The 25,894-nt window shown below is 42.4% G+C and overlaps 1 protein-coding gene across 2 annotated transcripts in view; it reads right to left on the reverse strand.

Annotated features, from left to right (window-relative positions):
• Window positions 1–24,342, reverse strand: part of LOC110498401 (gamma-2-syntrophin) — a 78,996-nt gene extending 54,654 nt beyond the window's left edge. The window contains exons 1-5 of one of the 2 annotated variants that reach the window (XM_036955239.1): window positions 23,895–24,342; window positions 6,360–6,497; window positions 5,761–5,817; window positions 4,141–4,198; window positions 305–348 (exon numbers count right to left, since the gene is read on the reverse strand). In XM_036955239.1, coding sequence (XP_036811134.1) covers window positions 305–348; window positions 4,141–4,198; window positions 5,761–5,817; window positions 6,360–6,497; window positions 23,895–23,963 — 366 coding nt within the window. In that variant the 5' untranslated portion in view covers window positions 23,964–24,342. Of the gene's footprint in view, window positions 1–304; window positions 349–4,140; window positions 4,199–5,760; window positions 5,818–6,359; window positions 6,498–23,894 lie in introns of those variants that run through there. The other variant, XM_036955240.1, reaches the window with a different exon arrangement.
• Between the last annotated feature and the right edge of the window lie 1,552 nt (window positions 24,343–25,894).

Here is a 25,894-nt window from a genome sequence, read left to right on the forward strand (position 1 = left end):
GGGCAGAATGACAGATTTTTACCTTGTCAGCTCGGGGGATTCGATCTAGCAAGCTTTTGGTTACTGGCCCAACGCTCTAACCACTAGGCTACCCTGCCGCCCCATATATAGTCATGTGAATAAAATATATGTTTGTTCATCTGTTGGTTGTGCAATCAATGCAAATATCTCCATATGTAAACTGATTTTATAAAAGTATCAAATAGCTCCTTTTTACAACTCCCATTCCAAAGAAAGAAAGCTCAATTAAAATTCAAAGAGCACATCTCTCCGTCTTTCGCCTCTGACCTGAGGGTGCACTAACCTGTAACATAGCGTCCCCAACGAATAGCTTTCCGGTTTGGTATGCTGCAGGCGCCAATGGTTGCGTGTGAAAGGTTAATGAAAACATTAGAAGATTCAGACTCATTTCATACATGGCAATGTGATGGAAATATCCATGTTCCTGTCTGCCTAATCTCCACTGACATCATAGAGCTCTCAGGAGCACAAAAAAAAACATGAAATACGGAACTAATTCGGGATATTAACTCATTTTGCAGCGGCGTTAACAAAACAGTGAAACTTCTTAACTGCTGAAAAGATTTCCATCTTTGAAGAAGAATGTTAACTTTCCTCTCTGGGTGGCTAGAAGCATGTTCCTCTCTGGGTGACTCTCTGGGTGACTAGAAGCATGCTCCTCTCTGGGTGACTAGAAGCATGTTCCTCTCTGGGTGACTCTCTGGGTGACTAGAAGCATGCTCCTCTCTGGGTGACTAGAAGCATGTTCCTCTCTGGGTGACTAGAAGCATGTTCCTCTCTGGGTGGCTAGAAGCATGTTCCTCTCTGGGTGACTCTCTGGGTGACTAGAAGCATGTTCCTCTCTGGGTGACTAGAAGCATGTTCCTCTCTGGGTGACTAGAAGCATGTTCCTCTCTGGGTGACTAGAAGCATGTTCCTCTCTGGGTGACTAGAGGCATGTTCCTCTCTGAGTGACTAGAAGCATGTTCCTCTCTGGGTGACTAGAAGCATGTTCCTCTCTGGGTGACTAGAAGCATGTTCCTCTCTGGGTGACTAGAAGCATGTTCCTCTCTGGGTGACTAGAAGCATGTTCCTCTCTGGGTGACTAGAAGCATGTTCCTCTCTGGGTGACTAGAAGCATGTTCCTCTCTGGGTGACTCTCTGGGTGACTAGAAGCATGTTCCTCTCTGGGTGACTAGAAGCATGTTCCTCTCTGGGTGACTAGAAGCATGTTCCTCTCTGGGTGACTAGAAGCATGTTCCTCTCTGGGTGACTCTCTGGGTGACTAGAAGCATGCTCCTCTCTGGGTGACTAGAGGCATGTTCCTCTCTGGGTGACTAGAAGCATGTTCCTCTCTGGGTGACTAGAAGCATGTTCCTCTCTGGGTGACTAGAGGCATGTTCCTCTCTGAGTGACTAGAAGCATGTTCCTCTCCGGGTGACTAGAAGCATGTTCCTCTCTGGGTGACTAGAAGCATGTTCCTCTCTGGGTGACTAGAAGCATGTTCCTCTCTGGGTGGCTAGAAGCATGTTCCTCTCTGGGTGACTAGAAGCATGTTCCTCTCTGGGTGACTCTCTGGGTGACTAGAAGCATGTTCCTCTCTGGGTGACTAGAAGCATGTTCCTCTCTGGGTGACTAGAAGCATGTTCCTCTCTGGGTGACTAGAAGCATGTTCCTCTCTGGGTGACTAGAAGCATGTTCCTCTCTGGGTGACTAGAAGCATGTTCCTCTCTGGGTGGCTAGAAGCATGTTCCTCTCTGGGTGACTAGAAGCATGTTCCTCTCTGGGTGACTAGAAGCATGTTCCTCTCTGGGTGACTAGAAGCATGTTCCTGTCTGGGTGACTAGAAGCATGTTCCTCTCTGGGTGACTAGAAGCATGTTCCTCTCTGGGTGACTAGAAGCATGTTCCTCTCTGGGTGACTAGAAGCATGTTCCTCTCTGGGTGACTAGAAGCATGTTCCTCTCTGGGTGACTAGAAGCATGTTCCTCTCTGGGTGACTAGAAGCATGTTCCTCTCTGGGTGACTAGAAGCATGTTCCTCTCTGGGTGACTCTCTGGGTGACTAGAAGCATGTTCCTCTCTGGGTGACTAGAAGCATGTTCCTCTCTGGGTGACTAGAAGCATGTTCCTCTCTGGGTGACTAGAAGCATGTTCCTCTCTGGGTGACTAGAAGCATGTTCCTCTCTGGGTGACTCTCTGGGTGACTAGAAGCATGTTCCTCTCTGGGTGACTAGAAGCATGTTCCTCTCTGGGTGACTAGAAGCATGTTCCTCTCTGGGTGGCTAGAAGCATGTTCCTCTCTGGGTGACTAGAAGCATGTTCCTCTCTGGGTGACTAGAAGCATGTTCCTCTCTGGGTGACTAGAAGCATGTTCCTCTCTGGGTGACTAGAAGCATGTTCCTCTCTGGGTGACTAGAAGCATGTTCCTCTCTGGGTGACTAGAAGCATGTTCCTCTCTGAGTGACTAGAAGCATGTTCCTCTCTGGGTGACTAGAAGCATGTTCCTGTCTGGGTGACTAGAAGCATGTTCCTCTCTGGGTGACTAGAAGCATGTTCCTCTCTGGGTGATTAGAAGCATGTTCCTCTCTTGGTGACTAGAAGCATGTTCCTCTCTGGGTGACTAGAAGCATGTTCCTATCTGGGTGACTAGAAGCATGTTCCTCTCTGGGTGACTAGAAGCATGTTCCTCTCTGGGTGACTAGAAGCATGTTCCTCTCTGGGTGACTCTCTGGGTGACTAGAAGCATGTTCCTCTCTGGGTGACTAGAAGCATGTTCCTCTCTGGGTGACTAGAAGCATGCTTTTCTGCTTTCACTACCCATAAAGGAATTGGGGGATGTGGCAAAAGAGAAGATGCCCTTCTATTTTAGGGTTCAATCTCAGGGTTATCCTGAGCAGCGGGAGGCTCTAACAGAATGGGTCTAGTTCCTATTCGTTACAATTAAACCATTGTTTTATAGACCTCGTCAGCAGATTTCCATGTACAGTTGAGCAACTGCATTCTGGTTACCAATGTAGTAATACAATAATTACCTGTCATAGAAACATATAGACATGAGGGGAACATAACCTAAAGTGTTGTATATTGATATTGTTCATAACAGTACTAAACATGTCGGATGTTTCAGTCCACATCACTGTCAGGTGTTTCAGTCCACATCACTATCAGGTGTTTCAGTCCACATCACTATCAGGGGTTTCAGTCCACATCACTGTCAGGTGTTTCAGTCCACATCACTGGTAGATGTTTCAGTCCACATCACTGTCAGATGTTTCAGTCCACATCACTATCAGGTGTTTCAGTCCACATCACTGGTAGATGTTTCAGTCCACATCACTGTCAGATGTTTCAGTCCACATCACTGTCAGGTGTTTCAGTCCACATCACTATCAGGTGTTTCAGTCCACATCACTATCAGGTGTTTCAGCCCACATCACTGGTAGATGTTTCAGTCCACATCACTGTCAGATGTTTCAGTCCACATCAATATCAGGTGTTTCAGCCCACATCACTGGTAGATGTTTCAGTCCACATCACTGTCAGGTGTTTCAGTCCACATCACTATCAGGTGTTTCAGCCCACATCACTGGTAGATGTTTCAGTCCACATCACTGTCAGATGTTTCAGTCCACATCACTATCAGGTGTTTCGGTCCACATCACTATCAGGTGTTTCAGTCCACATCACTATCAGGTGTTTCGGTCCACATCACTATCAGGTGTTTCAGTCCACATCACTATCAGGTGTTTCGGTCCACATCACTATCAGGTGTTTCAGTCCACATCACTATCAGGTGTTTCGGTCCACATCACTATCAGGTGTTTCAGTCCACATCACTGTCAGATGTTTCAGTCCACATCACTATCAGGTGTTTCAGTCCACATCACTATCAGGTGTTTCGGTCCACATCACTGTCAGGTGTTTCAGTCCACATCACTATCAGGTGTTTCAGTCCACATCACTGTCAGATGTTTCAGTCCACATCACTATCAGGTGTTTCAGTCCACATCACTATCAGGTGTTTCGGTCCACATCACTATCAGGTGTTTCAGTCCACATCACTATCAGGTGTTTCGGTCCACATCACTATCAGGTGTTTCAGTCCACATCACTGGTAGAAATGTTCAATACTGCCTTACCTACTTGATCTTTAAACATCTTTGAAATGACCACAGGCACTTTATGCTCAGCACCCCCCTGGGAGACACGAGAGAAAGGTCATTTTAAAATGTGTAACATTATGTATATATATATATATATATATAGTGCAGTCAGAAAGTATTCAGACCCCTTCACTTTTTCCACATTTTGTTACGTTACAGCCTCATTCTAAAATGGATTCAATCATTTGTTTTTTCAATCTACACACTATACCCCATATTAACAAAGGTGCCGCTAGTATCAAACGCACGTTCGTTAGCAATTTCGTCATGTAAAAACCAGGTTCGGCAATTTACCGGTCTTATGTCAGCTCGCTTGCGCTCAGATGGGAGGGGTGGAAATATTTGAGGCGTGTCCAAAGTGCCAATTTCAAGCAGCACTGAGACGGATATTTAAGACCAACCAAAAGCTGGTTTTAGTGGTAACACAGTTGGTTATGTCATGAATTCTGACAGCTGAAACACAGCCTATCCTGCCGTGATGCACACTGCCCATATGGGCATTGAACATGAGTAGCCAAACGGGCTTTTGGTGCCTTTATACTTTGTATTTAGAAACAGATTTTTTTTTTTTTTTTTTTCCCATTTTGTTTTATTTGATTGAAAACAAAGCATAGACTCCCCTCCTCTCAATGAAGGATTTATTTATTTGTTGTTCTGCCCCAATGCGATCGCAAAGTAGTCAAGACTGTCGATAAACGGTTTGGCTCCTGAGACCGCTTGGAAATAAATCTTAATCACCAAAGCTTTATTAACATGTAAAGTTTGAGAGGAGGAAAACAGTGAGCCAAAAATGTCCTTTTTATCTCTGCATTGTAGAAAGGTCCACATTATTTTGGACCTGAAGGTCCCGTGTTGGACGTGCGTAAAACCCTCCATAGTCTCTTTAATATTATATGACCACAGGGAGAAATGACGGTGCCTGTAAGTGTGACGTAGCCTATTTAAAATAGGTTGTTGTTTCGTTTTGTTTAGAATTTGATTAGAATTATTTCTTCTCTTGTTAGGCCTTATCAATAATGAATTTAATCTTGTTTGGCGTGTCAATTCTCAGCCATAATGTAATGTACAAGTAGGACAGGCCCCTATATCAGTGTGAATGCTATTGAAGACATAGAATTGCTTAGAACAATGTGGACAGCAAATGGGTTCAAGTTATTAACATATTTAACAAAAGATAGGTCTACATTTTATTTTTTATTTTTTTTCTCCATTTCTGTAAAGCCATGTAACAAACTATAACGGACTAACATTGGAATTGGAGTTGATTCCAAAACAATACATAAAAGACCATAAACACACAACTTGGAAGCAGCCACATATTTCACCATGGAGCACGTTCTGATTGGCCAGTGAGGGGCCAAGCCTCAACATACTCACAACTTGTATATTCATCAAAATCCAGCTCTTTCACGCCAACGCCAGCAAGTCAGCTGATAATTGTAATAGTGAAAATAGCAACAACAAACAAACAAAAACAATTCGGACTACCAACTGCGCTTAGATTTACCATCGCGTTAAGGTTTGTTAGTCCAGAATCTCTTTTCAAAAAGGTCCAATAGCCTTTAGATGTTGTATTGATGAAAATGTAACACTTACTTTGATGCTGATACCCAGACCTCCAGCAGCCTGCCTTCGGAGAACGACAGTTCTGTGCTTTAAAAAATGGGATTTGACCTTGGTAAAATAATCTTGAAATGTTGAAACAAGGTTGGAGCATAACAAATGGGTTATGGCACTTATCCTCCACTTATCCTCACTATCAAAACCCACAAGATTGACAGATACAGAATGTCTCCATGGTAACACATAAAAAAAATAATACTTCCATGACTATAGATTTACGGTACACTTATGTATGCTATACAATTGACGACCATACTAAAGCTCAATGTGAGTCAGAGAATAGTCCTGTCCCCAATTACATCCAACTAAAGCTATCGTGAGCTCTGACATCAGTATCAGGAAGTGAAAAGGCCAGCTGAGTTGTCGTCATCATCGAAAAGGTATTATTGTGAACGGAACTGAAGTCACTTCAGGTCACCTTCAATGAACGCCGAGCAACAGGAGCACAAATATAGAAATACCAGTTTGAGTTTAAAGGGTTAGTTGTGTGTGCCTGGTTTATCCAAGTATAGGAAAGCCCACTGTGACACCCATGCAAACCCCTAATGTCAAGGTAGATCTTAAGTACTTACATTTAATTGTGGGTCACCCCCTCTCGTGCAAACCACATCCAGCTTCTGTATGGTCAACACCTCTTTTGTCAGCTTCAGACGAACATCATAAGTATTACTGGTCTCCTTGTTATACAGCAGGGCAATTCCAGCTTTTGTCTGTTGACACATAGAAAAACAAACAGGATTTTACCTGCCTGAGTTACTGGGACATAGATTGTGGATTTTGTCGGCTCTACTGTGTTTACACCACAACAGGACATAAAGATTATAAAACTCGATCGCCATGTGGTGAGATGTTGCTCATCTTTGATGGTTTGAATCCCGGAAATAAATAAAAAAATTGCATGCATAGCAACTGATCTTATCACCCAAAACCTGAGGGTCTGAGAGTAAAACCCAATAGCATGTTTGGCCATCTGCTTGGCTGCATTTATTATGTCCTCCGTTCCTAAGGTAATTGGGTCGTCCAAATAACCAGTCTTAAAGGTGACCTAGTTCTCTCACTAACAACAGGATCTCAGAGAGCATATTTACACTGCTGCTTCAAAGAAAGACTTCAAAAAAATACAAATAAAAAGTTGTATCTTTTTTTATTAAGGTTTGTTTTCTTTTCCCTCTAATGTTTTGTGCTACTAGTTCTGTTCACATTATATCCTCCATGATTTATTCTATGCCTTCTTCTTCATTCCATCTCTTGATTTTGCATAATGTGCTTTGGGGGAAAAAAACGCATGGAGGATTTTTGAGGGTTCTAGAATGGTATTTTTTTTTGTTTTTTACTAAAACACTCAGGTATTATCAAATCAAATTGTATTTGTCACATGATGCCCGAATACAACACTGTAGACCTGACAGTGAAATGCTTACTTACAAGCCCCATAACCAGTAATGCAGTTTAAAAAAATAAAAAATGTACACAAAAAAATGAAATAAAATAAAATAAGAATAACAAATAAAAGTAACAAATAATTAAATAGCAGCAGTAAAATAACAATAGAGAGGCTATACACAGGGGGCACTGGTACAGAGTCAATGTGGAGGCTATATACAGGGGTCCTGGTACAGAGTCAATGTGGAGGCTATATACAGGGGGTACCGGTACAGAGTCAATGTGGAGGCTATATACAGGGGGTACCGGTACAGAGTCAATGTGGAGGCTATATACAGGGGGTACCGGTACAGAGTCAATGTGGAGGCTATATACAGGGGGTACCGGTACAGAGTCAATGTGGAGGCTATATACAGGGGGTACTGGTACAGAGTCAATGTGGAGGCTATATACAGGGGGTACCTGTACAGAGTCAATGTGGAGGCTATATACAGGGGGTACCGGTACAGAGTCAATGTGGAGGCTTAATACAGGGGGTACTGGTACAGAGTCAATGTGGAGGCTCTATACAGGGGGTACTGGTACAGAGTCAATGTGGAGGCTATATACAGGGGGTACCTGTACAGAGTCAATGTGGAGGCTATATACAGGGGGTACCGGTACTGAGTCAATGTGGAGGCTATATACAGGGGGTACCGGTACAGAGTCAATGTGGAGGCTATATACAGGGGGTACCGGTACAGAGTCAATGTGGAGGCTATATACAGAGGGTACCGGTACAGAGTCAATGTGGAGGCTATATACAGAGGGTACTGGTACAGAGTCAATGTGGAGGCTATATACAGGGGGTACCGGTACAGAGTCAATGTGGAGGCTATATACAGAGGGCACTGGTACAGAGTCAATGTGGAGGCTATATACAGGGGGTACTGGTACAGAGTCAATGTGGAGGCTCTATACAGGGGGTACCGGTACAGAGTCAATGTGGAGGCTATATACAGGGGGTACCGGTACAGAGTCAATGTGGAGGCTATATACAGGGGGTACTGGTACAGAGTCAATGTGGAGGCTATATACAGGGGGTACCGGTACAGAGTCAATGTGGAGGCTATATACAGAGGGTACTGGTACAGAGTCAATGTGGAGGCTATATACAGGGGGTACTGGTACAGAGTCAATGTGGAGGCTATATACAGGGGTACTGGTACAGAGTCAATGTGGAGGCTATATACAGGGGGTACTGGTACAGAGTCAATGTGGAGGCGATATACAGAGGGTACTGGTACAGAGTCAATGTGGAGGCTATATACAGGGGGTACCGGTACAGAGTCAATGTGGAGGCTATATACAGAGGGTACTGGTACAGAGTCAATGTGGAGGCTATATACAGGGGGTACTGGTACAGAGTCAATGTGGAGGCTCTATACAGGGGGTACCGGTACAGAGTCAATGTGGAGGCTATATACAGGGGGTACCGGTACAGAGTCAATGTGGAGGCTATATACAGGGGGTACTGGTACAGAGTCAATGTGGAGGCTATATACAGGGGGTACCGGTACAGAGTCAATGTGGAGGCTATATACAGGGGGTACCGGTACAGAGTCAATGTGGAGGCTACATACAGGGGGTATCAGTACAGAGTCAATGTGGAGGCTATATACAGGGGGTACCGGTTAGTCGAGGTAATTGAGGTCATATGTACGTGTAGGTAGAGTTACTATGCACAGATAATAACAGAGAGTAGCAGCAGTTTAAAAGAGGGGGCGGGGGAGCAAATCAAATAGTCCGGGTAGCCATTTGATTAGATCTTGATTAGAGTCTTATGGGGGTAGAAGCTGTTTAGAAGCCTCTTGAACCTAGACTTGGCACTCCGGTACCGCTTGCTGTGCGGTAGCAGAGAGGACAGCCTATGACTAAGGGTGGCTGGAGTCTTTGACAATTTTTAGGGCCTTCCTCTGACACCGCCTGGTATAGAGGTCCTGGATGGCAGTAAGATTGGCCCCAGTGATGTACTGGGCTGTACGCACTACCCTCTGTAGTGCCTTGCGGTCGGAGGCCGAGCAGTTGCCATACCAGGCAGTGATGCAACCAGTCAGGATGCTCTTGATGGTGAATAGGGGGAATAGGTTTTGTCGTGCCCTGTTCACAACTGTCTTGGTGTGCTTGGACCCTGTTAGTTTGTTGGTGATGTGGACACCAAGGAACTTGAAGCTCTCAACCTGCTCCACTACAGCCCCGCCGATGAGAATAGGGGCGTGCTCCTTTTCCTGTAGTCCACAATCAACTCCTTTGTCTTGATGACGTTGAGGGAGATTTTGTTGTCCTGGCACCACACGGCCAGGTCCTTGACCTCTTCCCTATAAGCTGTCTCGTCGTTGTCGGTGATAAGGTCTACCACTGTTGTGTCATCGGCAAAATGAATGAGGGTGTTGGAGACGTGCCTGGCCATGCAGTCATGAGTGAACAGGGAGTACAGGAGGGGAATGAGCACTCACCCCTGATGGGCCCCCGTGTTGAGGATCAGCATGGCGGATATGTTGTTACCTCCTTAGCTTAGTGATGAGCTTTGAGGGCACTATGGTGTTGTCGCTGAGCTGTAGTCAATTAATAGCATTCTCACATAGGTGTTCCTTTTGTTCAGGTGGGAAAGGGCAGTGTGGAGTGTAATAGAGATTGCATCATCTGTGGATCTGTTAGGGAGGTTTGCAAATTGGAGTAGGTATAGGGTTTCTGGGATAATGGTGTTGATGTGAGCCATGACCAGCCTTTCAAAGCACTTCATGGACACAGACGTGAGTGCTGCGGGTCGGTAGTCATATAGGCAGGTTACCTTAGTGTTCTTGGACACAGGGACTATGGTGGTCTGCTTGAAACATGTTGGTATTAAAGACTCAGAAAGGGAGAGGTTAAAAATGTCAGTGAAGACATTTGCCAGTTGGTCAGCGCATGCTCGCAGTACACGTCCTGGTAATCCATCTGGCCCTGCGGCCTTGTGGATGTTGACCTGTTTAAAGGTCTTACTCACATCGGCTGCGGAGAGCGTGATCACGCAGTCATCCGGAACAGCTGATGCTCTCATGCATGTTTCAGTGTTACTTGCCTCGAAGTGAGCATAGAAGTAATTGGGCTCGTCTGGTAGGCTTGTGTCACTGGGCAGCTCTCGGCTGTGCTTCGATTTGTAGTCTGTAGTTGACAAGTGTCGGAGTCAGTGTAGTACGATTAAATCTTAGTCCTGTATTGATGCCTTTGCATGTTTGATGGTTCATCAGAGGGGATAGCAGGATTTCTTATAAGCTTCCGATTTAGTCCCGCTCCTTGAAAGCGGCAGCATTACCCTTTAGCTCAATGCGGATGTTGCCTGTATTCCATGGCTTCTGGTTGGGGTATGTACCTAAAGTCACGGTGGGGACGACGTCATCGATGCACTTATTGATGAAGCCAATAACTGATGTTGTGTACTCCTCAATGCCTCCGGAAGAAGCCCAGAACATATTCCAGTCTGTGCTAGCAAAACAGTCCTGTAGTTTAGCATCCGTTTCATCTGACCACTTTTTTATAGACCGAGTCACTGGTGCTTCCTGCTTTAATTTTTGCTTGTAAGCAGGAATCAGGAGGATATGGTCAGATTTGCCAAAATGGAGGACGAGGGAGAGCTTTGTACGTACTCTGCGTGTGGAGTAAAGGTGATCTAGAGTTATTTTCTCCTCTGGTTGCACATTTAACATACTGGTGGAAATTTGCTAAAACTGATTTAAGTTTCCCTACATTAAAGTCCACGGCCACTAAGAGCGCCACCTCTGGATGAGCATTTTCTTGCTTGCTTATGCCCGAAAACAGCTCATTGAGTGCAGTCTTAGTGACAGCATCGGTCTGTGGTGGTATGTCGACATCTACAGAAAATACAGATGAAAACTCTCTAGGTAGATAGTGTGGTCTACAACTTATCATGCGATACTCTACCTCAGGCAAGAAAAACCTTGACTTCCTTAGATATTGTGCACCAGCTGTTGTTTACAAATATACATAGGCCGCCACCCCTTGTCTTACCAGAGGCTGCTGTTCTATCCGGCCGATACAGTGTAAAACCCGGCAGCTGCATGTTGTTCATGTCGTCGTTCAACCACTACTCGGTGAAACATAAAATATAGTTTTTAATCACCCTTTGGTAGTTTAATCTTGCTCCTAGGACATCAAATTTATTTTCCAATGATTGCATGTTTGCCAATAGAACAGGATGGCAGTGGGGGTTTACTCACTCACCTACGAATTCTCAGAACGCAGCCCGACCCCCCACCCCCTTTTTCTCTGTCTTCTTTTCACGCAAATGACGGGGATTTGGGCCTGTTCCCGGGAAAGCAGTATACCCTTCAAGCTTCTACCAGCTGGTGGTGAGTAATCGCTGTTCTGATGTCCAGAAGTTATTTTCGGTCATAAGAGACAGTAGCAACAACATTATGTACAACATAAGTTACAAACAATGCTATTTTTTAATACAAATAACACAGTTGGTGTCACCTTCTGACCTTAGTTCCTTTATTTATGTCTTTGTGTTAGTTTGGTCAGGGCGTGAGTTGGGGTGGGTAGTCTATGTTTTTTTTTCTATGTTGTGTTTATGTGTTTGGCCTAGTATGGTTCTCAATCAGAGGCAGGTGTCGTTCGTTGTCTCTGATTGAGAATCATACTTAGGTAGCCTTTTCCCACCTGTGTTTTGTGGGTGATTATTTTCTGTTTAGTGTTTTTTCGTCACCTTACAGAACTGTTTCGGGTTTCGTTGCATTCTCTTTGCTATTTTGTTTAGTGTTCTGAGTTTAAATAAATATATCATGAACACATACCACGCTGCGCCTCTCCTTCCACCGAATAGACAACCGTTACAGTTGGTTAGGAGCACATGAAACATCAGCCTCTCCGGCACCATTCTACTATCTCTTGTGAAGACTTCCTAAGAACGTCACAAGAAGACCAAGATGTCCGCCTTAGAGGAGCTCTTTGAAAACTCTTGGAAAAATAGCTCAAGAAAACAACGCAGAGCCAACCTGTATAGCCATCATTCAATGAGTTCACAACAAGATGCAGTTGTACAGAAGCCTTCACTTCCCACACCTCAAGACCCAGTACCATGGTGGTGGGAGAGGAGAGACACCCTTCTCATCTTGTCAGAGCTCTTCGACATGCACTTGAGTGTCTTCACCTTCCCTGTTTCTCAACTGCGGGTGATGCAATTAGCCAGGAGAGATCACACATTCTGCTAACAAAAGTTGACATGTCGAAATTTCTACAGAAGAAGTGTTCATTTTGAAGTCTATGACACCACAAAACAAATATGCCACAATGCAAAAAAATGTGGTTCTACTATTTCAAACTTTTGTCGAACCTTTTATGTTTTCAACCCCATTTCATAAGAAGCAACTTCCAGTAAAGTGTTAATGTGGTAAATCTCAATGATTTAAAATAGCAAAAATACTTGAGATCCAAATCTTTTAAACCAAATTTGTGTTTTCACTAAACCCAACGAGTGATCTACTAGGATGTAATAGCACAAACATTTGATCCATGCCTCTTTTTTTTTAAGTTTTAGAGAGGAGGTAAATTTATTTTTAAAACACAGTTTGGAATTTAGGTCATGCATTTTCCCCTCGACTTCCAGGAGGACATAAATATACTTCAAAGATGTATGTAGAGACTAAGGGAAAATACTGCTGGACAATACACACGACTCAACACAATAATTAAATCTAGCATTCTATCTGGATGCAGATGGGGTGAAAAGAAAGTACAAAGCCTATTAGTGCCATACGCCTGTAGCTGGGAATCCATCCAATTGGCAAAAAAATAAATATGCGAATCATTGTAAAATCCACATAAAAAAATATTCATGCATTTTCCCACCAGAGATGTGCTTCCCATAAAAGGTACTTATTGCGGATAAAAGGCTGTGCGTGATGACGTAGTGCACATGAAAAAAAAAAAAATCATCATTTTTTGTATTTCAATTTCCCATGTACCGAATTAAAAATGACAAGTTAAATGGGTTTCCAGCGCATTTTCCCACTTCTCTTATGGATCTGTCACTAAAAACGTTAAATTGTAATAGCGAATGTGCCCACTCTGGTCTTGGCACTGCGCTCTAGCCAACAGCTCGCACTCTCATAGTGTATAGTGGGGGTATAGGCAACATGATGAGATTATTATGGGATGATTTTTATTTGTCAAACGGCAGCCAAGTATCATGTCACCAGAACCTTTCGATATTCATTCGAAAAGAACATCAAGCTCATCGCCGTGAACTTTTAATCTGTAGATGAATAAGCTGCATGGTTTCCCCGAGTCGTAGGAAAAAGACCCTATCACACTATCATAGCGTAACTCCAATCTATTTTTAAAATGTTCGACTTCATTTTCATCATCTGCAGCACCACCCAAACATCAACATGATGTGAAAATTGTGCGTTTCTATGTTTTGTAGTAAAAAATATATATATATATATATATGGGAAGATAAGTGTTTCAGTTGACATCATCGGTGTGCATCGTCAGTGTGCATAAAAATAAAAATAAAAATCACTAATGGTATTTAGTAATGGTTGATGATGTCATTGGAAAAAAAAATGTTTTACTACAAAACATAGAAACGTGCCCTTTCCACATACAGTACCAGCCAAAAGGTTGGACACACCTACTCATTCAAGGGTTTTTCTTAATTTTGGACTATTTTCTACATTGTAGAATACAGTAAAAATTAAAAGAAAACCCCTGAAATGAGTAGGTGTGTCCAACCTTTTGACTGGTACTCTACGTTGATTTTGCGGTGGTGGAGATAATGAACATGACATTTCCCGTTAAGTTACCACTTCTGACAAATAAAAAAAATCAATCAAGTCCATCAAAAACTGGAAAGGCCAATAGAGCTTCATTAAGCTACCTAACTACTGTCAACTGGCCAATCACATCTGTGGCAGCTGGATATGATACTAATAAACTATGTTGTTTTAATAAAAAATTATTTAGTTAAAGGACCAGTGCAATCAATACCGTAATCAGTGCAATCAATACCGTAATCAGTGCAATCAATACCGTAATCAGTGCAATCAATACCGTAATCAGTGCAATCAATACCGTAATCAGTGCAATCAATACCGTAATCAGTGCAATCAATACCGTAATCAGTGCAATCAATACCGTAATCAGAGCAATCAATACCGTAATCAGTGAAATCAATACCGTAATCAGAGCAATCAATACCGTAATCAGTGCAATCAATACCGTAATCAGTGCAATCAATACCGTAATCAGTGCAATCAATACCGTAATCAGTGCAATCAATACCGTAATCAGTGCAATCAATACCGTAATCAGTGCAATCAATACCGTAATCAGTGCAATCAATACCGTAATCAGAGCAATCAATACCGTAATCAGTGAAATCAATACCGTAATCAGAGCAATCAATACCGTAATCAGTGCAATCAATACCGTAATCAGTGCAATCAATACCGTAATCAGTGCAATCAATACCGTAATCAGTGCAATCAATACCGTAATCAGTGCAATCAATACCGTAATCAGAGCAATCACTACCGTAATCAGTGAAATCAATACCGTGATCAGTGCAATCAATACCGTAATCAGTGCAATCAATACCGTAATCAGTGCAATCAATACCATAATCAGTGCAATCAATACCGTAATCAGAGCAATCAATACCGTAATCAGTGCAATCAATACCGTAATCAATAACGTCCTGTGTTTTATATATATTTCCACACTTTAAGTTTGGAATAATACTTGTGAAATTGTGGAAAATTATGATAACATCATTTTTAGTGTAAGAGTTGTTTGAAAAAGACCACCTGAAATTTCAGCCTGTTTTTGGTGGGATGGAGTTTTTGCCTGCCTGGTGACATCACCAGGAGGTTAATTAATTAATAGTCCAATAAGAAAGAGAGTTCCAAACCTCTCTGCCAATAACAGCTACTTTTCAGCCCCCCCACAGTCCTAAATACATTCTTGCTTGAGAAATTTGCTAAGAAGCTGTTTGTTTTTTGACCATTTTAAATGAAAACAATCACAGTAAGGGAATTAACTGTTACCCAGAAATCATTGAGATATTTAAAATTAAAATAAAAGACTGCATTGTACCTTTTAACTTGTATTTCATTACAGAAAAAAATCTGAAGGTGCATCGGGGCGACAGGTGGGCCAGTAACCGAAAGGTTGCTGGATCGAATCCCCGAGCTGATAAGGTAAAAAAAAAAATGGTGGTTCTGCCCTTGAATAAGGCAGTTGACCCACTGTTCCCTGGTAGGTCGTCATTATAATTAAGAATTTGTTCTTAACTGACTTGCCTAGTTAAATAAAGGTTACATTTCAAAAAGCTAAATCAACAAACAACAAATGGAGATTTAACGTCTCTATTTGGCTTGGGATGAAAGGCTTGGAGTTGAAGCAGATTGGATTGGAAATGCATCGGTGGAGGGAGGGGGCATCGATGGCACAGCCAGAGAGAAGACAGTCTGACATACAGGCCCGGAGCATCAGTGCACCAAATCTACTTCTCCGACGGTCAGTTCCTCTATAGGACACTCTCCTCAGTGGGTATTGGTCTTTCATTGCCGAACAAAAACTACCACATGAGAAACCAGAGGAAACAGCCACATGAAAAACAGCCACATGAGAAACCAGGGGAGAGAAACAGACACATGAGAAACCAGGGGAGAGAAACAGCCACATGATAAACCAGGGGAGAGAAACAGCCACATGAGAAACCAGGGGAGAGAAACAGCCACATGAGAAACAGCCACATGAGAAACCAGGGGAGAGAAACAGCCACATGAGAAACAGCCACATGAGAAACCAGGGGAGAGAAACAGACACATGAGAAACCAGGGGAGAGAAACAGCCACATGATAAACCAGGGGAGAGAAACAGCCACATGAGAAACCAGGGGAGAGAAACAGCCACATGAGAAACAGCCACATGAGAAACCAGGGGAGAGAAACAGCCACATGAGAAACAGCCACATGAGAAACCAGGGGAGAGAAACAGCCACATGAGAAACCAGGGGAGAGAAACAGCCACATGAGAAACAGCCACATGAGAAACCAGGGGAGAGAAACAGCCACATGAGAAACCAGGGGAGAGAAACAGCCACATGAGAAACCAGGGGAGAGAAACAGCCACATGATAAACCAGGGGAGAAAAATAGCCACATGAGAAACCAGGGGAGAGAAACAGCCACATGAGAAACAGCCACATGAGAAACCAGGGGAGAGAAACAGCCACATGAGAAACCAGGGGAGAGAAATAGCCACATGAGAAACCAGGGGAGAGAAACAGCCACATGAGAAACCAGGGGAGAGAAACAACCACATGAGAAACAGCCACATGAGAAACCAGGGGAGAGAAACAACCACATGAGAAATAGCCACATGAGAAACCAGGGGAGAGAAACAGCCACATGAGAAACAGCCACATGATAAACCAGGGGAGAGAAATAGCCACATGATACACCAGGGGAGAGAAACAGCCACATGAGAAACAGCCACATGAGAAACAGCCACATGATAAACCAGGGGAGAGAAACAGCCACATGAGAAACAGCCACATGATAAACCAGGGGAGAGAAACAACCACATGATAAACCAGGGGAGAGAAACAGCCACATGAGAAACCAGGGGAGAGAAACAGCCACATGAGAAACACTGGTCTGAAATTGACGCCTTCAGGATTCATGGTAACACTGGTCTGAAATTGACGGCCTACAGGATTCATGGTAACACTGGTCTGATATTGATGGCCTTCAGGATTCATGGTAACAGTGGTCTGATATTGATGGCCTTCAGGATTCATGGTAACACTGGTCTGATATTGACGGTCTTCAGGATTCATGGTAACACTGGTCTGAAATTGACAGCCTTCAGGATTCATGGTAACACTGGTCTGAAATTGACGGCCTTCAGGATTCATGGTAACAGTGGTCATACATTTATGGCCTTCAAGATTCATGGTTATTTTGACATAGAACTACATTCTCACACTAGTGTCATAAATTAATACATTGTTGAATAAATCTTTTAAATTACTTTTTTTTTTTTTTTTTTAAACGTCTGTGTAAATTGGCTTAAATGCTTGTGCATTATGGGTCAGCTAATAAGGGTAATATCAGTAACACTCTATTTTACAGACCACTACTTACAACGTTGACCTAATAACCTCATAGTAAATAACACTTGAAATGTTTTCTGAGATTAATTGACAACAACAACAAAAAACGACACCACATTACGCTTGGTTCCAGGTAGCTACCGATTGTGTGGAATTATTTTAGAAATACCAGAAACATTCCATAATTATTGATTGATTATAGAACTGAAGCACAGCATAGAGCAGTAATCACCTAGAAGTCAAATGGAACAAGAACAAGACTACAGAATAGTACTACTGAGTCCATAGTCCACATGCAGCAATGGATAGAAATGTTCAGTTCCAAAAGGATATGGATAAAAGACAAATACTGGGTGTTCTTGGCAGGTGTCACAATCAGTGCTTTTGTCAGGCTTGGTCTTTCATCCGTTTCCCTTTCATGATCTTTCAGTCTGGAATCAAAAATGAAGTCAATGGAATACAGGCAGAAGATGAAAAACAACACAGAAGTACTCATGGCAGCTTCCCCCTGGTTGGAGGTCATTTAAAGCTACCCTCGAGGGATAATGTCATGACAGCTTCCCTCTGGTTGGAGGTCATTTAAACCTACCCTCGAGGGATAATGTCATGACAGCTTCCTTCTGGTTGGAGGTCATTTAAACCTACCCTCAAGGGATAATGTCATGACAGCTTCCCTCTGGTCGGAGGTCATTTAAACCTACCCTCGAGGGATAATATCATGGCAGCTTCCTTCTGGTTGGAGGTCATTTAAACCTACTCTCGAGGGATAATGTCATGGCAGCTTCCCTCTGGTTGGAGGTCATTTAAACCTACCCTCAAGGGATAATGTCATGGCAGCTTCCCCCTGGTTGGAGGTAATTTAAACCTACCCTCGAGGGATAATGTCATGACAGCTTCCTTCTGGTTGGAGGTCATTTAAACCTACCCTCGAGGGATAATGTCATGACAGCTTCCTTCTGGTTGGAGGTCATTTAAACCTACCCTCAAGGGATAATGTCATGACAGCTTCCCCCTGGTTGGAGGTCATTTAAACCTACCCTCAAGGGATAATGTCATGACAGCTTCCCCCTGGTTGGAGGTCATTTAAACCTACCCTCGAGGGATAATGTCATGACAGCTTCCCCCTGGTTGGAGGTCATTTAAACCTACCCTCGAGGGATAATGTCATGACAGCTTCCTTCTGGTTGGAGGTCATTTAAACCTACCCTCGAGGGATCATGTCATGACAGCTTCCTTCTGGTTGGAGGTCATTTAAACCTACCTTAGAGAGATAATGTCAGCAAATTGATGCTCAGTTGAGGGCCAAGCATCATTTGCTGCTTCAGTTTTAAATATCTAACTTGAAATGCAATCTGGGGCTGTGAAAAGTACACCTATTTATCTTACATTTGACTGTTGTGACCATTCAGGAATTCAAGGAGAATTACAATCCAGCATAATGATTTATAGTCAATATAATTTTAATAATAATAATAATAATAATTACAAAATCAGTAGAATCTAGTGGACACTTACGAAATGCCAGATTTTAAAGGAGACGAGGCAGATAAGAAAAATACAAATAAAATAAAAAATCTCATTTTGAAATGCATGGGACATCATTAAAATTCATGAGGTCCCCCCGCCTTAGATCAAAATGAAAATGTCAATGAAAGATTGTTGGGGCACTAATAATTAAGCAACGGAGGAGTTGCATTTTAATTGACTAAGTAAACATCTCAGGACAATATTTAAATAGGTATCACCAAGCCGGTCTCAAAGGAAACATAGGAGAATCATTATCTGTTTGAGATTGTATTGCTTCCGACCAGTACATTAGAGGCTGGTAAAAGCCACCACGGTGGCTCTGGATATGACATTCTCAAAACAGATACTAGAGCAGGACTGACTTGTTTTAATATTAACGCCTGATTGATTTCCTGGCTACAACTCCATCGACTTTCACACTCCACTGGGGGTGTAATTACGTTTCTGCTGCCCATGCTAAAAGGAGGAGAGAGAGGGGGGGGCACATGTTTTTTTTTTTTTTTACTTCACAGTTTTCATTACAGCATAAATCAAAGGAGGTGTTTAAAATAAAGAATAATAACCGAAAAAAACAAATCCTGAAGGCAGATTAGAACATAGTTTGATAGTACAGATACTGCTGGGCCTGAATATACCTCAGAATGGGTGATCAGTCCCTGGAGAATGTAACTGAAGTGATGGATGGATGGGGGGGGGGGGGCAGATAGTGTTTTTCTCTATTAGCAATATAATGTGGGATCATCTACAAAACAAGACTGTAAACATTCGTCTAAAAAGACATAAGGGTAGTTTAAAGGTCCATGTTCTTCTACATCTGCATTGCTTGCTGTTTGGGGTTTTAGGCTGGGTTTCTGTACAGCACTTTGTGACATCTGCTGATGTAAATAGGGCTTTATAAATACATTTTATTGATTGAAAATCTACACAGAGTGCACAAAACATTAGGAACACCTTCCTAATATTGAGTTGCATCCCCCCCCTTTTGCCCTGAGAACAGCCTCAATTCGTCGGCCCATGGACTCTACAAGGTGTCGAAAGCGTTCCACAGGGATACTGGCCCATGTTGACTCCAATGCTTCCCACAGTTGTGTCAAGATGCCTGGATGTCCTTTGGGTGGTGGACCATTCTTGACACACATGGGAAAAACTGTTGAGTGAAAAACCCAGCAGCTTTGCAGTTCTTGAATATACTCAAACCGGTGCGCCTGGCACCTACTACCAGACCCATTTCAAAGTCACTTAAATCTTTCGTCTTGTCCATTCACCCTCTAAAATGGCACATGCACAATCCGTGTCTCAAAGCTTAAACATCTTTCATCTGTCTTCTGCCCTTCATGGTCAGTCTATGTCATGGAAAGAGGTGTTCCTAATGTTTTGTCAACTCAGCCTCAGATGTAATCATCCTAAAAACCAGACCCAACAGTGGAAATACAGGCTGTTGATCCCGTGGTGGGAAGAAGGTGAATGGTTGAACACCTTGTGAAAAATAGTCTCAGAATCATGACTGAGATTCATAACAGAAGACAATTATTTTGTGACTAAAAAAAAGCGTTTTGCTCACCAGTAAATAAATAACCTTATCTAACAATCTATTTTCTTGTCTGTGAGCTTTAAGGTACATTCAGGGACGCTTCTGAGCATGTATTCACTCACAGGAAGTCACTCCGTCATGCAACGTGACGGCGGCGTGACAAGAAATGTTAATGGGTTTTAACCTCTTTACTTCGTACTCTCTCTGGGTGCATTTATACAGGCAGCCCATTCTGATCTTTCACTGGCAAAAGAGCTGATCTGATTGGTCAAAAGACCAATTAGTGGAAAAAGATCAGAAATGGGCTGGCTGTGTAAACGCAGTACAGTACGTGCTTATGTCGGAAGTCTTACCGCTACTTATGATTACGTCAAATCTACATTTAACATCGAAGATCCAACTTTTGTCTCTCCAGGTCTTTCTGACATTGGAGGGTTATTTCACCTATAGCAAACAAAAATTTGGGAAATTCACTTTCAATAACGGAAGAATATCGGGGGGGGGGTTTATAAACATGAGTCATTTAACATCATGGGGAAGGAGAGGGGGGACCAATGATGGAGAAATATCAGACTGAGCCTCGATCTCAGGGACAATGTCTGGCGTTTATACAGGCAGCCCAATTCTGATCCACTAATCAGTCTTTTGATTAATCAGATCAGCTCTTTCGACCAATAATTTAGCAACAAAAAAAAAATGGTTCCCCTATGGGGAGTCACGACTTAAACTCGGGCATAGTTTATAAACCAGACCTGCATCCACTATGAGTGAACCGAGCCCATTGAAAACAAATACATGCCAGTCTTATTATTACTATGGTCAACTGTTTTAGGTCTATGCAAGGTGCACACTGTTTCAGGTCTATGCAAGGTGCACACTGTTTTAGGTCTATGCAAGGTGCACACTGTTTCAGGTCTATGCAAGGTGCACACTGTTTCAGGTCTATGCAAGGTGCACACCGTTTCAGGTCTATGCAAGGTGCACACTGTTTCAGGTCTATGCACACTGTTTCAGGTCTATGCAAGGTGCACACTGTTTCAGGTCTATGCAAGGTGCACACTGTTTCAGGTCTATGCAAGGTGCACACTGTTTCAGGTCTATGCAAGGTGCACACTGTTTCAGGTCTATGCAAGGTGCACACTGTTTCAGGTCTATGCAAGGTGCACACTGTTTCAGGTCTATGCAAGGTGCACACTGTTTCAGGTCTATGCACACTGTTTCAGGTCTATGCAAGGTGCACACTGTTTCAGGTCTATGCACACTGTTTCAGGTCTATGCAAGGTGCACACTGTTTCAGGTCTATGCAAGGTGCACACTGTTTCAGGTCTATGCAAGGTGCACACTGTTTCAGGTCTATGCAAGGTGCACACTGTTTCAGGTCTATGCAAGGTGCACACTGTTTCAGGTCTATGCAAGGTGCACACTGTTTCAGGTCTATGCAAGGTGCACACTGTTTCAGGTCTATGCAAGGTGCACACTGTTTTAGGTCTATGCAAGGTGCACACTGTTTCAGGTCTATGCAAGGTGCACACTGTTTCAGGTCTATGCAAGGTGCACACTGTTTCAGGTCTATGCAAGGTGCACACTGTTTCAGGTCTATGCAAGGTGCACACTGTTTCAGGTCTATGCACACTGTTTCAGGTCTATGCAAGGTGCACACTGTTTCAGGTCTATGCAAGGTGCACACTGTTTTAGGTCTATGCAAGGTGCACACTGTTTTAGGTCTATGCAAGGTCTAACCCCACCAGACGTGTTCATATCCTCACACAGGTTAAAATACCAAAACCAACTGTGAACCAACTATATTAATTTGGGGACAGGTCGAAACACAAACATTCATGGACATTTAGCTGGCTTGCTGTTGCAGGCTAATTTGTCCCGGGAGATAAAATAACAACCCAATGTTTATCTGTAATGAATATGGTTCTTTTTATTACGGATCTTTATAGAATTTTGACCCATTTTTGATTCACATAAAAGTGTTCGTTACTCCGACGATTAATCCACAGATAAAAAGGGGAAACCTAGTTAGTTTTTAAGTTTGTTTTCTTTAATTAATCTCTCCTCGTTCAGCTTCCTTCTTCTGTGGATTTCATATGGCGGTTGGCAACCAACTTAAAAGGTGCGTTATCGTCCACCAACTGAACTGGGAGTGTGGACCTTGTTCATCTTTCCATTACCCACGTGGGTATATGCTCTTAAAAACCAATGAGTAAATGGGAGAGTTCTATATTAGCGCCTGGCTACACAGACACCCGAGAGCAGATTGGATGAAATGATTGAATAACATGCATGTTAGGCTAACCCAGGATGGGGACGGCAGGAAGCCTACACTCGTAGAAAAAGAGGTGCTTAGTAAAGCCATATGGGGTTCTTCTGTTTGTCCCCACAGGGGAACCATTTTTTTCCCAAAAAGGGTTCTTAGGCTGAGAATGATTCTAGGTCGAACCCTCTGCCTTGCAAAGAACCCTCATCTTCCAAAAAAAGGGTTCTTCATATGAAAATGGTTCTTGGTAGAAACCTATCCCTCTGCAAAGAATCCTTTTGGAACGCTTGTTTCCCTAAGAGTCTAGTGGTTGGAGCGTTGGGCCAGTAACCAAAATGTCACTAGTTTGAATCCTTGAGTTGACAAAGCCAAAACAAATCTGCCGATGTGCCCTTGAGCATGGCACTTAACCCTAATTTCTCCAAGGTCACCGTTGATAATGGCTGATCCCTGGCCGTGACCCCATGGGATGTGCAACAAAAAAAACAAAAAAAACATTTCCAATTCACACATACACGCATGTGAAATAGCACAAATATAATAGAACAAATAAGCACCTACCAAATGTATTTAAAATTCTAATAGGCTTAGGGCCAACCTCAAACCTACATAGATGGGAGATGATGAACGTATGGGTTGCACCACAACTAATGAGTAAAATATCTCAGTGTAGGTATTCTTCATACCATCCCACTCTTGACAACATGTGATAATTATCAATACAATTGTAACAAAAAAAAAATATATATATAAAAAATATATAAAAGTCATTTTATGTTCAAATAAGACTCAAACCAGAACCATACAATAATAACTCATATGTGGTAAATAGTCTTGCTGCTTTCTATATTAGCCAAGTCTGGTATTAGATGAGATATTATTGTAGCCCTACTGGGATTATTTTTTTTTTTTAAACACATGTGTATCATATTTATTGATAAACACAAGCCTACGTAGGAACAGTAGTTGTAATCCAATACGGGAACTCAATGAATGCATGAAGGCAGAACAGATTGTCAACGTTAACAACAAACAAAAACACGTTCTATGAGTGCAATATTTCTTCAAATGATCCTGCTTCTCAAGCATCCACGGTGCAATTATATACTGCTGTGATCATTTGTTATAAAACCTGACCTTCTCTTTACAGCAGAACTGGGGCATATCTGATTAAATACACTAAAACGTCATACATCTTCAGTAGGCTAAATAAAGGCAGCGAGACCCTCTACTTGCCCAAGTTGGAACCAAGAGGCTGGCTGGTCGCTCTAACAGTTCAGGTTGCTGTTTCCCGGGCACGTTCATTTCCCATACAGCCGCTGGCTCTGTCCACTGAACTCGAAGAGACTTTCATAAGTCATTTATCCAACAATAGTCGAGTAGTGCGGTTCAACTATGTCCCAGTCACCGAAAGAGGCACACGGACGTACGGACAGACCGAGCATATAGCCTATCCCCAGTACGCAACTAGAGTAGATAAGGAAGGTAGGCAGGCTACCGAGCTCAACGCTGCACTGTCTCCAGTCGCTATATCACATTTTCCGACGGTGATTATGGATCTGATAGATAGTCACGCAATACATAGCAACTATGAGAAAAACAAATCCACAGCTCAGTGTCAGATAGGTGAATCCATGATTGAGGTCGAAACAGCTTCCGCTGCTACGTTGTTAACTGCATTCTGTCGTTGTACTCGGTGAAACGCGGGACAGTCCAAACGTTGTCTTCTTCACCCGCTGCCTCTCCCTCCCTCCTCCGGCATCTTATTTTTAACCATTGCGATGGGTCCAGTAGGCCTATGGATTAACATAACTAATTTTCTCCTTCAAAAATGTTTACATTCTATGATTGACTTTAGTTGTATCCAAATGAGGCTTAGCAAAAGGAAATTGGGATATTTGTGAAGCAGAGATTTCATCAGATGTGATTTAATGCGTTGTGTTTATTCACCGTTTCATCTCTGTGCCATCAAACCATCTCCAATTTGGCATCCAAATAAATACACTAAGTTCATTTACAATTCAATGGGACTACTGGAGTAGCCTGTTAATCAGCTATCGGCCTATTGATCCAGATCTAATAAATACTCTCTGTTGTCATTAGTTTATAATAAATTGCATTTATTTAATATCAAACAAACAACGGATAAGAAATGAATCGAATTTGAATTTCCCATGATTCAAAAGTTGTGTGGTAGGCCAAATATGTCTAATCTAACACAATAGCACTCACAGGCCTGTAAACTATTCCTCTCAGTAATAAAGGACATGATTGACATTTACAGTCTAAGAAATTCATGTTGATTTTGTTATAATATACAGGGAGCAGAACTAGACTTCAAGACTCTCTGCAACATTCATTTTATCCATTCAATCCACAAACCAGATGTATTGTTGTGTTATTGTTGTTTAAAAAAACAAACATACAAAAACATTGTTATTGATAATGTATTTGTTAGAGAGCACTGTGTTTCTCTCGAAAGGTGTACAGGCAATATAGTTGCAATATGTTCTTTGTACGCCAGGCTACAGTTTTCAGATTACCCTAGAGATTAGAGTAAGCAGAGGGGCTTGTTATTTTTTTCCACATTTCCCTCACCCTCAAATGGAAAAAGATCCCTCTTCTCCAGGCTAACTGTCCATGATGTGGATAACACTAATTGCAAAAAAATGTGGCACTATACTCTCATTTCAACCAACGTAGCACAATACTCAAGACAGTTATGTAGTATCTGATTCTATATGTTTGATTCAGTCTGAGGTTCTGAAATATGAGGGGATTCATTAGCACTGTTAGCAGGTCTATTTACATGGGACAAACTATTGTGTTGCAGTTTGAAGAAAATGTAATTTCTTGAGGTGAAAATGCAGTCTAACATGTCAACTCTGAAAACCTTTCCATTGTTGCAAATAGTAAGATCTAACTATGAAAGAGGAATTCCGTCTCTTTCGCTGAATAACTCTTATTGAATGAGTATTTTTGTAACTGGTTAAGGCATGGCTTTCCAACCCTGTTCCTGAAAAACTATTGATGTTGGAAATGGCGGTGGAAATTAATCTGAATACCAGTGTCTTTGGCTATGGTTCCACTCCTTGCAGCGGCGGCCCACCCATTAGGGCATTAGGGGCGGCGCCCCACTTGTGATTGGTCTTCTTTTTTTTCTACTTTTTTTTTTTTTTTTTTTTTTTAATCTTGTGATTGGTCAAAAAAAAGTTGAACTATATAATATATATGAA

This window comes from Oncorhynchus mykiss, chromosome 19 (genome assembly GCF_013265735.2).
Source record: "Oncorhynchus mykiss isolate Arlee chromosome 19, USDA_OmykA_1.1, whole genome shotgun sequence".
Taxonomy (NCBI): Eukaryota; Metazoa; Chordata; class Actinopteri; order Salmoniformes; family Salmonidae; genus Oncorhynchus; species Oncorhynchus mykiss.